The sequence below is a fragment of the Heterodontus francisci genome, chromosome 15 (assembly GCF_036365525.1).
Source record: "Heterodontus francisci isolate sHetFra1 chromosome 15, sHetFra1.hap1, whole genome shotgun sequence".
Classification (NCBI taxonomy): domain Eukaryota; kingdom Metazoa; phylum Chordata; class Chondrichthyes; order Heterodontiformes; family Heterodontidae; genus Heterodontus; species Heterodontus francisci.
The window spans coordinates 17225313-17239640 of NC_090385.1; the positions used below are offsets into that span (position 1 = coordinate 17225313).

General features: G+C 43.5%; 1 protein-coding gene across 4 annotated transcripts in view; it reads left to right on the plus strand.

The window, feature by feature from the left end:
• Positions 1 to 14328, plus strand: part of LOC137377497 (CD99 antigen-like protein 2) — a 141041-nt gene that overhangs the window by 117771 nt on the left and 8942 nt on the right. For all 4 annotated transcript variants that reach the window (XM_068047153.1, XM_068047154.1, XM_068047155.1 and 1 more), the window contains 3 exons: positions 4783 to 4815; positions 9417 to 9533; positions 11975 to 12040. In XM_068047153.1, coding sequence (XP_067903254.1) covers positions 4783 to 4815; positions 9417 to 9533; positions 11975 to 12040 — 216 coding nt within the window. The remainder of the gene's footprint in view (positions 1 to 4782; positions 4816 to 9416; positions 9534 to 11974; positions 12041 to 14328) is intronic.

Sequence of the window (14328 nt, forward strand, 5' to 3'; positions counted from 1 at the left end):
AGGCAAGTGTGTCGACCCAACTTTCGGGTGAGGTGTTAAACCGATGCCCCACCTACCCTCTCAGATGGACATAAAAGATCCCATGGTACTGGTTTGGCAAAGAGCTGGCAAATTCTGCCCAATTCCCTGGCCAATATTTATCCCTCAATCAATATCATTAAAAAAAAAGATTATTTGGTCACTTTCCCATTGCTGTTTATGGGACCTTACTGTCCACATATTGGCTGCGACCTTTCCTACATTAATTGGCCTTACTCTTTCCTTAGTTAGAGACCATGCTCGGAATTTTACATTGGGTGTGAGGCCCTGCCCACTGGCTGAAAGGTCAGGGGCGAGCCCACCTCCTCCAAGCCTGGGGAACCAGGCCGGGATTTTGTGCTCCCCAGGCCCTTGACGCAGGAAATCCCGCCTCATGGAGCTGCCGGCCAATCAGTTATCTGGCAGCTCTTAGTCCCAGAAGCGCCATTAGGAGCGGTGGCCGCTGCTGGGACTACACCCAGCCATCGGAAGATAGAGGAAGGACAGCCCAGGAACTAAGGAAAGTTTTTTGGGCCTCGCCGGGGACTGTCAGCTGGGCCCCGGTGAAGCAAGGGGGTGTTGGTTGGGGGCGGTGGGGGGGATGGGGTAGTGTTGTGTGGTGGGGTGGTTGGAGCTTTAGGGGAGGCCCTCTGTGGGGCACAGGGTGCCCGATCAGGAGGGCCACCCCCCCCCAGTCCACAAGAAGGCCACCAGCTTTTACCTGGCGGTGTTCTTGGGGCTTTTGCCATCCAGCCGCCGAGGGCAAAATACCCACGGCGGCGGGAGGAGGCCCTTAAGTGGCAGTTAATTGGCCACTTAAGGGCCTTGATTGGCCTGGGGCAGGCTGGCCATTTCTCACCACCGCTGCCCCATGTAAAATTGCAGCAGGGTGGGAAGGCGTCGTGTATGCCACCCCCCCGCCTCCCACACAATTTTATGACCCCCTGCCACGAACCCGCTCGTTAGGAGGCTGTAAAATTCCGGCCCATAAAAGTAACTTGTGTGGAGGTGGAAGACGTGGGCATAGTTCTTAATTAATACTTTGTGCCTGTTTTCACATAAAAGAGGGACGGAACAGACATTGTAGTTGAGGAGGAGAATGAACTATTGGATTGGATAAACATGGTGAGGAAGGAAATATGCAGATGTTTCGCATCCTTGAAAGTGGATAAATCACCACACCTGGATGAAATGCATGCCAGGCTGCCAAGGGAAACAAGGGAAGAAATAGCGGAGGCTCTGACCATCTTTTTCCAATCCTGTCTGGCTACAGATGTCATACTGGAGGACTGCTAGCATTGTATCATTATTTAAGGAGGGAGGAAGAGATAACCCAAGTAATTATTGGCCAGACAGCCTAACCTCGGTGCTGGAACATTATTGGAAAAAGTTCTGAGAGACGGTGTAAATCATCACTTAGCGAGGCACGGATTAATCGAGGACAGTTAACATGGATTTGTTAAAGGATGGTTGTGTCTGGCTAACTTGATTACATTTTTTGAGGCAGTAACAAGGAGGGTCAGTGAGGGTGGCACGTTTGATGTAGGCTACATGGGTTTTAGCAAGGCTTTTGGCAAAGTCCCACGTGGCAGATTGATCGGTAAATTAAATTAAAAGCCCATGGGATCCAAGGGAAAGTGACCAGTTGGAGCCAAAATTGGCTCAGTAGCAGCAAGCAAAGCGTAATGGTCGATGTTTTTGTGACTGGAAGGCTGTTTCCAGTGGGTTTCGGCAAGGCTCCGTATTGGGTCGCTTGCAGTTCGTAGTATATATCAATGATTTAGACTTCAATGCAGGGGGCATGATTAACAAGTTTGCAGATGATACAAAAATTGGCCATGTGGCTGATAGCGAGGGGATAAGCTGTCGACTGCAGGAAGATATCAATGGACTTCTCAGGTGTGCAGAAAAGTGGCAAATGAAATTCAATCCAGAGAAGTGAGAGGGAATACATTTGGGGAGGTCAAACAAAGCATCGGAATTGACAATAAATGGTAGGATTCTGAAAAGTGTAGAGGACGGAGGGACCTTGGAGTGTATGTCTGCAGATCCCTGAAGGTAGCAGACAAGTAGTTAAGATGGTCAAGAAGGCATACAGAATACTTTCCTTCATTGGCCAAGGCCTAGGGTATTAGAACAGGGAGGTTGTACTGGAACAGTTGTTACGACTGAGGCGGGAGGAGTGCACTGTGTTTTCTAGTTCCATTTCTCCACAGGTCACAATGTATATTTAAATGTTTACCCAGTTACTGATGCAGTCAATCATAGACTCTACTCTTTATCCCAGAATAAAATACACCAACCAGGTTTCTTTAATAAACAACAAAATTATCAGTTTATTATAAAACAATACATAACCAGTAACGAATCAAAGCATTAACACACAGAGTGAAATATGAAAGTTCCCTTTTACCTTTGCCCTTCGCACACACACACACACACACACACACCGGTTAACTGGAAAAAAAAATTTTTTTTTTAGAGTTTTGTTTTAAAAAAAAAAGACAAAAAAGATTACTTTGGCCAAATACTTACTAATTCTTGAAGGAAAAAAGAAAAACTATGGAAAGATGTGAGTTGTCCCTTTTTTGGTTTGGAATCCCAAATACACTTAGGCAGCCGTCACTGGGATCTTTCTCGAACTGTTTTCTTCAGGCGATGTTGAAGATCAGTTTGGCAGGTTTTCCAGGTGAAATGTGGCATCAGGGTTTCTGGCAGACCTTTCAGGAGGAATGCAGCATCAATTTCTCTATTTCTTACGCTCACTTCAAAGAGATGGAAAAGCTGGCAGACTTTTCAAACAGATGGAAAAGGCTGAGCTGGGGTGACTGCTCTCTTGGCTGGTTTTTAAAACTCCAACTGCCTTCAAAATAGTTCACACTCCAACACACTGTACAAAGCGAAACCAAAAATAATATCGCAAGAGTCAAGTCTCCTGACCCCTGTAGGTCTTGACTTGTCACTTCTCTGTACACATCTTCACCAGGTCCAAAAATCTCCCTGCTGGGTATTTATCTTAAGACAGGTAACTTTCAGCAAATATTGGTTTTAAACTTAGTATTTGGGATTCCAAACCAAAAAAGGGACAACTCACATTTTTCCATAGTTTCTCTTTTTTTCTTCAAGAATTAGTAAGTATTTGGCCAAAGTAATCTTTTTTGTCTTTTTTTTTAAACAAAACGCTAAAAAAAATATATTTTTTCCAGTTAGCCTGTGTGTGTGTGTGTGTGTGGGGCAAAGGTAAAAGGGAACTTTCATATTTCACTCTGTGTGTTAATGCTTTGCTTCGTTACTGGTTATGTCTTGTTTTAATAAACTGATAATTTTGTTGTTTATTAAAGAAACCTGGTTGGTGTATTTTATTCTGGGATAAAGAGTAGAGTCTGTGATTGACCGCATCAGTAACTGGATAAACATTTAAATATACATTGTGACCTGTGGAGAAATGGAACTAGAAAACACAGTGCACTCCTCCCGCCTCAGTCGTAACAACTGTTCCAGTACAACCTCCCTCTTAGTGACCACAGTGAAAAAAAAACATCCATGGAATCCTTTTCAGCTTTTCCAAATAAAACAATGTCCATAATTCTAAAATACGAGTCCTCAAAAAAAAATTAACAAGAAATGTTGACGTACCATCATAGCACAGTATAAAACACTAGTTAGTCCGCAGCTAGAGTACTGTCTACAGTTGTGGTCACCATACCATAGGAAGGATGTGATCACACTAGAGAGGGTACAGAAGTGATTTACGAGGATGTTGCCAGGAATGGAGAATTTTAGCAGTGAGGAAAGGTTGGTTAGGCTGGGAATAAAAGCAAAATACTGCGGATGCTGGAAATCCGAAACAAAAACAAGAAATGCTGGATTCACTCAGCAGGTCTGGCAGCATCTGTGGAAAGAGAAGCAGAGTTAACGTTTCGGGTCAGTGACCCTTCTTCGGAACTCAGTTCCGAAGAAGGGTCACTGACCCGAAACGTTAACTCTGCTTCTCTTTCCACAGATGCTGCCAGACCTGCTGAGTGAATCCAGCATTTCTTGTTTTTGTTTTGGTTAGGCTGGGGTTGTTTTCTTTGGAACAGAGGAAGCTGTGGGGTGATTTAATTGAGGTGTACAAAATTATGATGGGCCTAGATAGACTGAATAGGAAGCACCTATTTCCATCAGCAGATAGTCAATAACGAGGGGGTATAGATTTAAAGTAATTGGTGGAAGGATTAAAGGGGAGTTGAGGAGTAATCTTTTCACCCAGAGGATAGTGCGGGTTTGGAACTAGAAAGGGGGGTAGAGGCAGAAACCCTCATCATGTTTAAAGAAACACTTGGATGTGCACCTGAAATACCATAACCTACAGAGTGACGGACCAAGAGCTGGAAGGGAGATTAGACTGGATTGCTCTTTCTCGGCCGGCACAGACACAAAGGGCTGAATGGCCTCCTTCTGTGCTATAATTCTTCCTATGTTTCTTTTACAACAGTAACTACACTTCAAAAGTACTTCAGTGGCTGTAAAGCACTTTAAGATGTTTTGAGGTTGTGAAAGGCACTATATAAATGCAAGCCTTCTTTTCTTCCCTCTCTTTTTCTCTACAACAGAACAATCTTAAGCAGGATCGATCCCAGTGTTTATTATCCTACTAAATGATCTGTTATGGAGGACCATCTTTGGAATCCAGTTCCTAGTTTCCTGCTGCCCTTCCTGCCCCCTTTTCTTCCCCAAGGCTTCCTGGTGGGACACAAAATAACTTCTTACCTTGTTTTCTAGGTGACAACGCACCTTCCAATGATCAAGATCAGGGTAAGTGTTCCTAATTTGTTGAAGCAAATTACATCAAGTGGTAACTTGGCTGCTGACAGAGCCTGTAGTGGTGACAGCTTAGGCCATTTACACCTGTGATCAAAAGGAATTAACTGAATGATGGTGGTGGAAGTTTGAGATGGTCACAATCTTTGTTTCTGACAAGTGTAAAAGTGTGCTTGCCATGTTCTGGTGGATTTAAGAACAGGAGGAGGCTATTCAGCCTTTCGAGGCGTTTCCGCCGTTCAGTTAGATAGTGGCCGCTCTATATCTTGACTCCATCTGCTTAACCCTTAATGCCCTTGAACAAAAATCTATTAATCTCAGTTTTGAAATTTTCTATTTTCCTAGTCAATTGACCTAATGCTAGATTCTTTGGTCCCCATGTTTAAATCCTGGCCTGTGTTGGCATTGGTACTCGGGCTTCACCTGCCGAGTCATTGTCGACCGCAGTGCCAAACAGCGGTTCGGGTCTGGGCCTAGCAGAGTCCATATGTATTGTCAGAGCAGCAGTTAAGCCATGAGTGGTGCTGGAAGAAAGCAGCTTGATTACATTCGCTACAATGGAAAAATAAATGGGAAAAATTGCAGATGAAATGAAAGAACTCATTTTCTTAAGATATCAGTATTATAACTCTCCCAAAAATAATTGGTTATCAACACGTTTTTATTGTTTCTTTAACATAATAAAACATCCCAAAGTGCTTCATTGAGGCATGAAGTGGAGAGCGATGGGAGAAACACTAGGGAAGATGACCTGAAAGAGTGGCTAACAAGATAGGTTTTGAGGAGCAATTGAAGAGGGGGAGGTGAAGTAGTAAGGTGGAAGTCTTTGAGTGTGGGACTGAGGTACTTTACAGTTCTGTGACTAAAGGGAGTGGAAGGGCCAATGAGGCACATAAAGTCAGGAGAGCATACACTAGAATGTTGGGTTGGAGAAAGTTACAGAGGTAGGGAGTGATGAGGCTGCAACATGGATTTTCAATTCAATGCACTGGGGCATGGGAAGCCACCAAAATTGGAAAAATTGTGTTGATAGGAGAGCAGGAATTGGCACACTGTTGGACTTAGACATTGGCAACAGATGAGTTGTAGATTTTAAGGGTAGAATTGGATAGTTGGTTAAGGATGGCAATAGTTATAAAGCCAAGGCGGTAACCAGGTTTGGATAAGTGTTTTAGTGTTTGTGGGAGTGAGATAGACAGGGGAGTGATATTACTGAAAGGAGATTCATTATTCTTGGTGGTAGCTAGGATTTGGGGCTCAGAAGTTAGCTTCTTGCCATACAAGACACCAAGGTTCTGCATGTTCAAGGACAGGCAGGAAGATGTGAGTGGAATTGAGTGCTAGGGTATGGAATTTATGGCAGGAATCAATGGGATGGTGCCATTCTTGCTGATAGTAGAAAAGGTTTTTCTCATCCATCACTGGATGTTGGATAAGCAGTCTTTCAGCACAATGGTAATCATGATCAAATCTAAGCTCTGCTGTCCTACCACATCCAGTCGTGAATGTTGGTGGACAATTAAACAACTAACTGGAGGAAGTGGCTCTACAAATATCCCCATCCCCAATGATGGGGGAGCCCAGCACATCAGTGCCAAAGATAAGGCTGAAGTATTTGCAACAATCTTCAGCCAGAAGTACTGAGTTGATGATCCATCTCGGCCTCCTCCTGAAGTCCCCAGCATCACAGATGCCAGTCTTCAGCCAATTCGAATCACTCTGCGTGAAATCAAGAAACTACTGCAGGCACTAGATACCGCAAAGGCCCTGACAACATTCCAGCAATAGTACTGAAGACCTGTGCTCCAGAACTTGCCGCACCCCTAGCCAAGCTGTTCCAGTACAGTTACAACTCTGGCATCAACCCGGCAATGTGGAAAATTGCCCAGGTATGTCCTGAACACAAAAAGCAGGAGAGGTTCAACCCGGCCAATTACAACCCGGCCAATTACCCCCCCAATTAGTCGACTCTCGATCATTAGTAAAGGGACAGAAGGTGTCGTCGACAATGCTATCAAGTGGCAGTTGCTTCGCAATAACTTGCTCAGTGACGCTCAGTTTGGGTACCGCCATGGCCATCAGCTCCTGACCTCATTACAGCCTTAGTTCAGACATGGATAAAAGAGCTGAACTCGAGGTGAGGTGAGAGTGACTGCCCTTGACATCAAGGCAGCATTTGACTGAGTATGGCATCAAGGAGCCCTAGCAAAACTGGAGTCAATGGGAATCAGGAGGAAAACTCTCCGCTGATTGGAGTCATACCTAGCCAAAGGAAGATGGTTGTGGTTGTTGGAGGTCAATCATTTCAGCTACAGGAGTTCTTCAGGGTAGTGTCCTAGGCCCAACCATCTTCAGCTGCTTCATTAATGACCTTCCTTCAATCGTAAGTGGGGATGTTCACTAATGATTGCACAATGTTCACCATTCGCGACTCCTCAGATACTGAAGCAGTCCGTGTAAAAATGCAGCAAGACCTGGACAATATCCAGGCTTTGGGCTGATTAGTGGCAAGTAACATTCACGCCACCCAAGTGCCAGGCAATGATCTTCTCCAACAAGAGAGAATCTAACCGTCTCCCCTTGACATTCAATGGCATTACAATTGCTGAATCCCCCATTATCAACATACTGGGGGCTACCGTTGTCCAGAAACTGAACTGGAGTAGCTATATAAATATCATGGCTACAAGAGCAGGTCAGAGGCTAGGAATCCTGCGTCGAGAAACTCACCTCCTGATTCCCTAAAGCCTGTCCACCATCTCCAAGGCACAAGTCAGGAGTGTGATGGAATACTCTCCACTTGCCTGGATGGGTGCAGCTCCAACAACACTCAAGAAACTCGACACCATCCAAGACAAAGCAGCCCGCTTGATTGGCACCCCATCCACAAACATTCATTCTGTCCACCACTGGCGCACAGTGGCAGCAGTGTGTACCATCTACAAGATGCACTGCAGCAATGCACTAAGGCTCCTTTGACAGCACCTTCCAAACCCGCGACCTCTACCACCAAGAAGGACAAGGGGAGCAGATGCATGGGAACACCACCACCTGCAAGTTCCCCTCCAAGTCACAAGCCATCCTGACTTGGAACTATATTGCCATTCCTTCACTGTCGTTGAGTCAAAATCCTGGAACTCCCTTCCTAACAGCACTGTAGGTGTACCTGTCCCACATGGACTGCAGCGGTTCAAGAAGGCGGCTCACCACCACCTTCTCAAGGGCAATTGGGGATGGGTAATAAATGCTGCCCTGGCCAGCGATGCCCTCATCCCATGAATGAATAAAAAAATGGGGTCACGGATAGGACAGAGAGCTGTTTTTTTAATGAAAAGAGCGAATGCTGGAAATACTCAGCAGGTCTGACAACATCTGTGGAGAGAGAAGCAGAGTCAACGTTTCAGCTCAATGACCTTTCATCAGAACTGGAAAAAGTTAGAGATGTTACAGGTTTTAAGCAGGTATAGAGGCAGGGAAAGCAGGGAGTGTTAATTTTGTGATTATATGCAGGTGAAGGGAGTTAATTGGGATTTTAGTTGAACACTTAAAAGCAGATACTCACTGGGACTGGGAGAGGGTTTTGTGTGAAGAGCTGCATGTTTGTAATCGTTTTACTCTACACAGTAAATGTGAAACTGAGTAAATATAGGCTCCAGCCTTATCCTGTAAAAAGCTTTCTGGAGTTTAACAAGGAGGGGATTAAAGAACACAAGGGATGGTCTGTGATGGGGTGGAAGGTAGGAGAGATTAAATAACAAAAGGGATGTGGTGCAAGACAAAAGAGAATCTAATGGAACATGTAAAGAAACAAAAAAATGTGTGTCAAGGAGGTGTAAATGGGAATAGCAAAATCATTACCAACAGCTGCTGTCTGAAAAAAAAATGGGAGCAGAGGTTATGATCTGAAATTGTTTAACTCAATGTTGAGTCCGGAAGGGTATAAAGTCTATTTGAAAGATGAGGTGCTGTTCCTCGAACTGATGTTGATCTTCATTGGAGCTGTGTAGCAGGCGAGGACAGAGAGGTCAGTATGTGAGTGGGATGGAGAATTAAAATGACAGGTGACTGGAAGATTGGGGCTTCTTCCTAAAACGCTGCAGTTCATGGTGGTGAAGGTACTCCCACAATGCCGTTAATTGGGGAACCCCAGCATTTTGACCCTGCACCAATGGAAGAACTAAGCATCAGCATACTTGTGAAAGCTGACCTTGATACCCTCAATTGATATCTGAGAGGGACAGAGTGTAGCCACGTAATACTCTCCATTGCTGCCGCACATCATGTTTATAAACCAAGAATTTTATTGCTCAGAAGCAAGAAATTCATCATAATGCACAGTTGCACATTTCAAATTGTTGTACTTTACAGGTTTTGGTGCATTGACTACAGCAGCCAGATTAATCGAGCTCATACACTACAGAAGCTAAACAGTTTAGATTCAGATTCATTAATATCTCACAAGAACACAGAGCGGCTGTGTTTAGTATAGAAAATATACTGAAATAAGATCAAGTAATAAATTATAGCTAATGTTGTTATTCATGTTTCTCATTGTTACCATTGTTTCTCATTCAGTGTTTCCCTTTCTCTCCCAGTGGCTATGCCTGAAACAACAGTAGCTGGAATTGTCAGTGCTGTGGCTGCAGCTTTGTTGGGTGCAGTCTCCAGTTACATTGCCTACCAGAAGAAGCAATTATGTTTTAAAATACAAGGTATAGCACATTCATCAAAGTGTTGCATAGAATTCCTTAGAATTTACAGCACAGAAACAGGCCATGCGGCTCAACTGGTCTATGCTCCACATGAGCCTTCTCCCACCCTACTTCATCGAACCGTATCAGCATATCCTTGATTTTTTTTTCTTCCTTGTATACCTTTCTAGCTTCTGCTTACTATGCTATTCACCTCAACCACTCCGTGTCGTAGCAGGTTTCACATTCTCACCTCGCTGAGTAAAGAAGTTTCGGCTGAATTCCTCATTGACCCTAGTTGGTCTCATACTGCTACCTACAGGCTACACAATAGCACTGCAACTAGCATTCCAAAAACATGTAGAAACCACCCTGTTGATATATCAGCCGTTTAAAAAGAAAACACAGCAGCAGTTCCTCGTTTCAATCTGCTGGCCTGCTGTGTCGGGTGGGCCTCAGCTGCTACAGGGAGAGGAGAAGGGATAATAGTCGTGGCGCTGCCTTCTGACTGACTGCTACTAGAAAGTGCACACACGTGTATAACACACGAGAATTGGGTTAGATTCGGCTGTGAAACCTTCCTCTGTTGATTCAGATGGCGAAAGTAATTAGAAGTGCTCGCCAGTGAGGAATCCCACCTGAAACATTAACTTGCCATTCTCGTTTCAATGTGGATTGACTTTCAGGCATGTCCTACCTTTGCTGTTGGCATTGCTGTTTATATCAGCATGCTTTTCATGATTATTTTTTTAAAGCCCTGCTATTGACCCTGGCCTGTTTTTGCCCTGATTCTGTCGTCCTCTTCTTTGTAATAGTTTCTCCCTGCCTATTTTTGGATAGCCACTGAAGACGATCAGGCAATTAAAAAATTAACTTTTTTAAGAAAAACAAGATGCAGGTTGCGGGGGAGGGGGTGGGGGGTGGATGCAGAACTGCTCCGCTATCTAATCTTTCTCTTGTCTCCTCACAGTGTGAGGTGATCTGGTGCAAATCTATGCAACACCTGATGAATTCATGGTGTTGTCAAGTTAATGATGTCGCAAGCTACTTGTTTTCACCTCTATGACGGAGGAAATCACAAACTCCCCCAAGGATTTATTCTGACTGTACTCAATTTTATACATAATATATATTTCTTGGAATGTAGGCATATCTGGCAAGGTCAGCATTTATTGCCCATCCTTGGTTGCCCCATGGTTATTGAGTCAACCACCTAGTGTGGCGCTGCAGTCACATGTACGTCAGACTGAGTAGGAGTGGCACATACCTTTAAATGCATTAGTGAATCACTTTGGTTTTTAAGGAAAGCTTGGTAGCTGTTTTTCTCTCCAATACCAGTCCAAATTTTATTAAATTCAGTCTTACTTCTTGCCATGGTGGGACTTGAAGTCTCAATTCTCTGGGTTGCTAGTCCCATACAATAACCATTACTCTGCCATATCCTTCAATATGCGAGCATTTAAATTACACTATTATATTTTACTTCTCTGATGCTGACCATATGCAGTCCAGACTCTCGACAGTAGCACAGCTAAGCTCGGCAACTCCTCCAGGAGACTTGGGGTATTAAAGATTAATCTCTGCACTCTGCTATGAGCAAACCCTGGAGAAAGATCGTTGGAGCATGAAAAACAGTTTTTCTTTCATATTTTTATTAACTCTAAAATATTGGACATTGGGGGTGGGGGAGAGAATGGCTGTTTGACCAGAGGGGTGGAGGCAGTTGGACGTGAGACATAATGTCATGAAACCTTCAGGATTGAGTCCAAGCAGAGTTGACAACCCTCAGCATGGCAGGGTAAACAAGGGTCCGAGTGCTGCTACCAGCTGACCTGAATGCAGTTTTAGGATCTGGTTCTCGCCAGGCTGCTTCATTTACTTGGCCACTGTTACTTATTTCTGGCTGCAGGTGAGTTAAGTGCTCAACCTGCTATTTTTGCATGGATGACCTGCACGGACTATCTCTAGCTCTAGGGAAAGATTCATAGGCAGCAAACAAAAGTTGCAGTGATAATTTGAACACCTATGCAATACGCAGTCTTGTTTGTTTGTTTTGCGACTGGAATTCTCTGCATAATGTAAATGAGATGGGTTCCAGGGTTCAAAGGCCAATACAAACAGATTTGCTTCCATCTGTACATTATTAAGGGGCAATAATCCTTAACTTCAATCCACATAGGTTAGATATAGCAACTCAGTTTTTGATACAAACTTACACACGTACAAACTAGCATTGTAACTGGAAAGCTTTCAAGTCCCATGACTAACTACCATTTAAAAGAAGCTTTTTTTCAGAGAGGAATGAATCAGACTTCGATAGATTTGCTCACTGGGGTAAATGTATTAGAATTCACTTAGTGCTGAGTTCAATATGTCTGCAGCTGCTTAAAGTGTTAGTGCATTGAAATTACTGAATTCCGAACCTGTCATATTTGCTTTCTTGTGCACCGTTAATTCCACAGGGAATCTTAATCAACAGTATGTAAAAGGAGAAAATGCTGAAGCAGGCACAGTGACTGAGCCTCAAGGTGAGTGTCTGTCTCTTTCCATTTCTGTAAATATAATTTATTTACTTCCAAAAGTCTTTACATCATAAAATGATTACTTTGTTCATTTTTTTAAAAACTGGTGTTGAATAAATAACTTTTTCTCATGTTTACTTACAGAGGATTGGTTTCTCTTTTAAAAAAAAATCTGCTCGCTTTTTTTAGTTCCAGTTTTATTTCTGTTTGCCCTTGATTCTCCTGCACCATCTCCTACCCAAGTTGGATCTTCTCACAGGCATTTGCCATTTTACTCTGCTTAAGAACAGTCCCGAACAATTGATTTATTTGAATGTTTCTTCCTGGTCATAGAAACATAGAAAATAGGAGCAGGAGTAGGCCATTCGGCCCTTTGAGCCTGCACCGCCATTCAATACGATCATGGCTGATCGTCCAAACTCAGTACCCTGTTCTCACTTTCTCCCCTTATCCCTTGATCCCTTTAGTCCTAAGAACTATATCTAACTCTTTCTTGAATATATTTAATGATTTGGCCTCCACTGCTTTCCGTGGTAGAGAATTCCACAGGTTCACCACTCTCTGGGTGAAGAAATCCCTCCTCATCTCAGTCCTAAATGGCATACCCCTTATCCTTAGACTGTGACCCCTCAGTTGAGAAAGTGCCTGACCTTCACTCAGCACCTCCCATTCCTCCTTCACCACCACAGCCATGATTGGAATCTCACCAGGTTTGGTGAATAGACAGTGTGATAGAATACACTGGAGCAGCATCCTATGCCATGGTGGGCCCAATGCATCTTCCATGCTGGGAAAGCACCAGCTAGAAATTGCTTTTGCCGATATTGGCAAATGAACAGTTAATGTTCTCCTTTCATTTGTATTGAATGGGTTAACACCACCTTTATCAGACAGAGGCCATGCCAAAGCATTCGCTATTATAACCAAGAGCAGTATCTAAGCGTGCTTGGACATGGAAGCACATTGACCCAACCTCTCCTTCCTCTCAAAGTTCTCAATGACCACTAGTGAACTTACCAGCAGTGACTTTTTTCCCCCATTTTGAGATCTTTTGGTAAAAATTTGCCTGGTGATATATTGATACTGGCATTTCTAATGAATTTGATAAGACTTTTAGAAGAACAACATGTTTAACCTTTATCGTTAGTCAGTTTAATTTAAATCAAAACAATGGAAAATACTACACCCAAGAAAAACAGATGCTAGTTTTCATAGATCATAAACTTCAATAATTCGCTGACAATGGAACATGCTAACTGTGAGCTCCGCTCCAGTGAAACTGTATTCATGCTATTAAATTTCCAATGTCCTACTTCATTTAACATGTAACTAGGTGGATAATACTATTGTAATGAAATTACTGCCTGCTTACAGGGTTCATCTGAGCACTGCTCATTCAGCCTATGAAGAGTATCTCCACGTTTGTTGGAAGTCTCTCACTCCCCCGGTCACCTTCAGGTCCTGGAATCCTCTTTGCACGTCCATGTTCCTTTTTATTTTCAAGCTCATATTCATCAATATTTTCTGCTTTCTTTTTCCTATTCTGTCAAGTTTTCGTTGGTTTGACTTCTTGTAACATGCGTTTGTGATGGGCTATCTCGAGGCTGCCTCGACTAACCCCCTGCCTTTACTCTGTAAATGTTGATTTGGCATAGTGTTTCCTATTGACTCCCATTGCTCTCTAATACTTCACATTCAGCCAGCTCTGTCAATGGGTGAATATCTTGCTCCGGCTGGAATTTGTTGTGATGCAGTTTCATTATAAACAGGTTCAGCTCTGCTAGTATCCCAGACAGTAATTCTTCAATTCTGCACAATATGTCTAATCCTTGCCTTTTTTCCTTGGAGCTAATTACCTCCTTTCCTTACCGCAGTCATTTGTTTAGCCAAGTGAACTGATGATCAGAACTTCTCTGCAACTAGGATGCTAATTCTGCTCCTGTTGACTTAGAGACATTGGGGGTGGGGGGGGGGGGGGGGGGTGGGGGGACTTGCATCCTCAAAGCTTTTTTTGAATGTGAGGATGGGTTTTAGGAGGATAAATCTCGACAGATAAAAGTAGGTGTAGAGTACAAGTATACAATGTACAGGATCTGTGCAAGACACTTGAGCTGGAAATTCTTGAGACAAGGCCTCCGATGACTACCAGTCATAGCTGAGCCCTGGGTAAATGTTGGCATACTAATAGGATGTATGGCCTGGCTGTCTACACTGCTATTTTTTCTTTCAAGACTCTCTTCGGTAAAGTTAAGACTGGGTAAGTGAATATGTATAAATGAGGACAGGTACAGTAT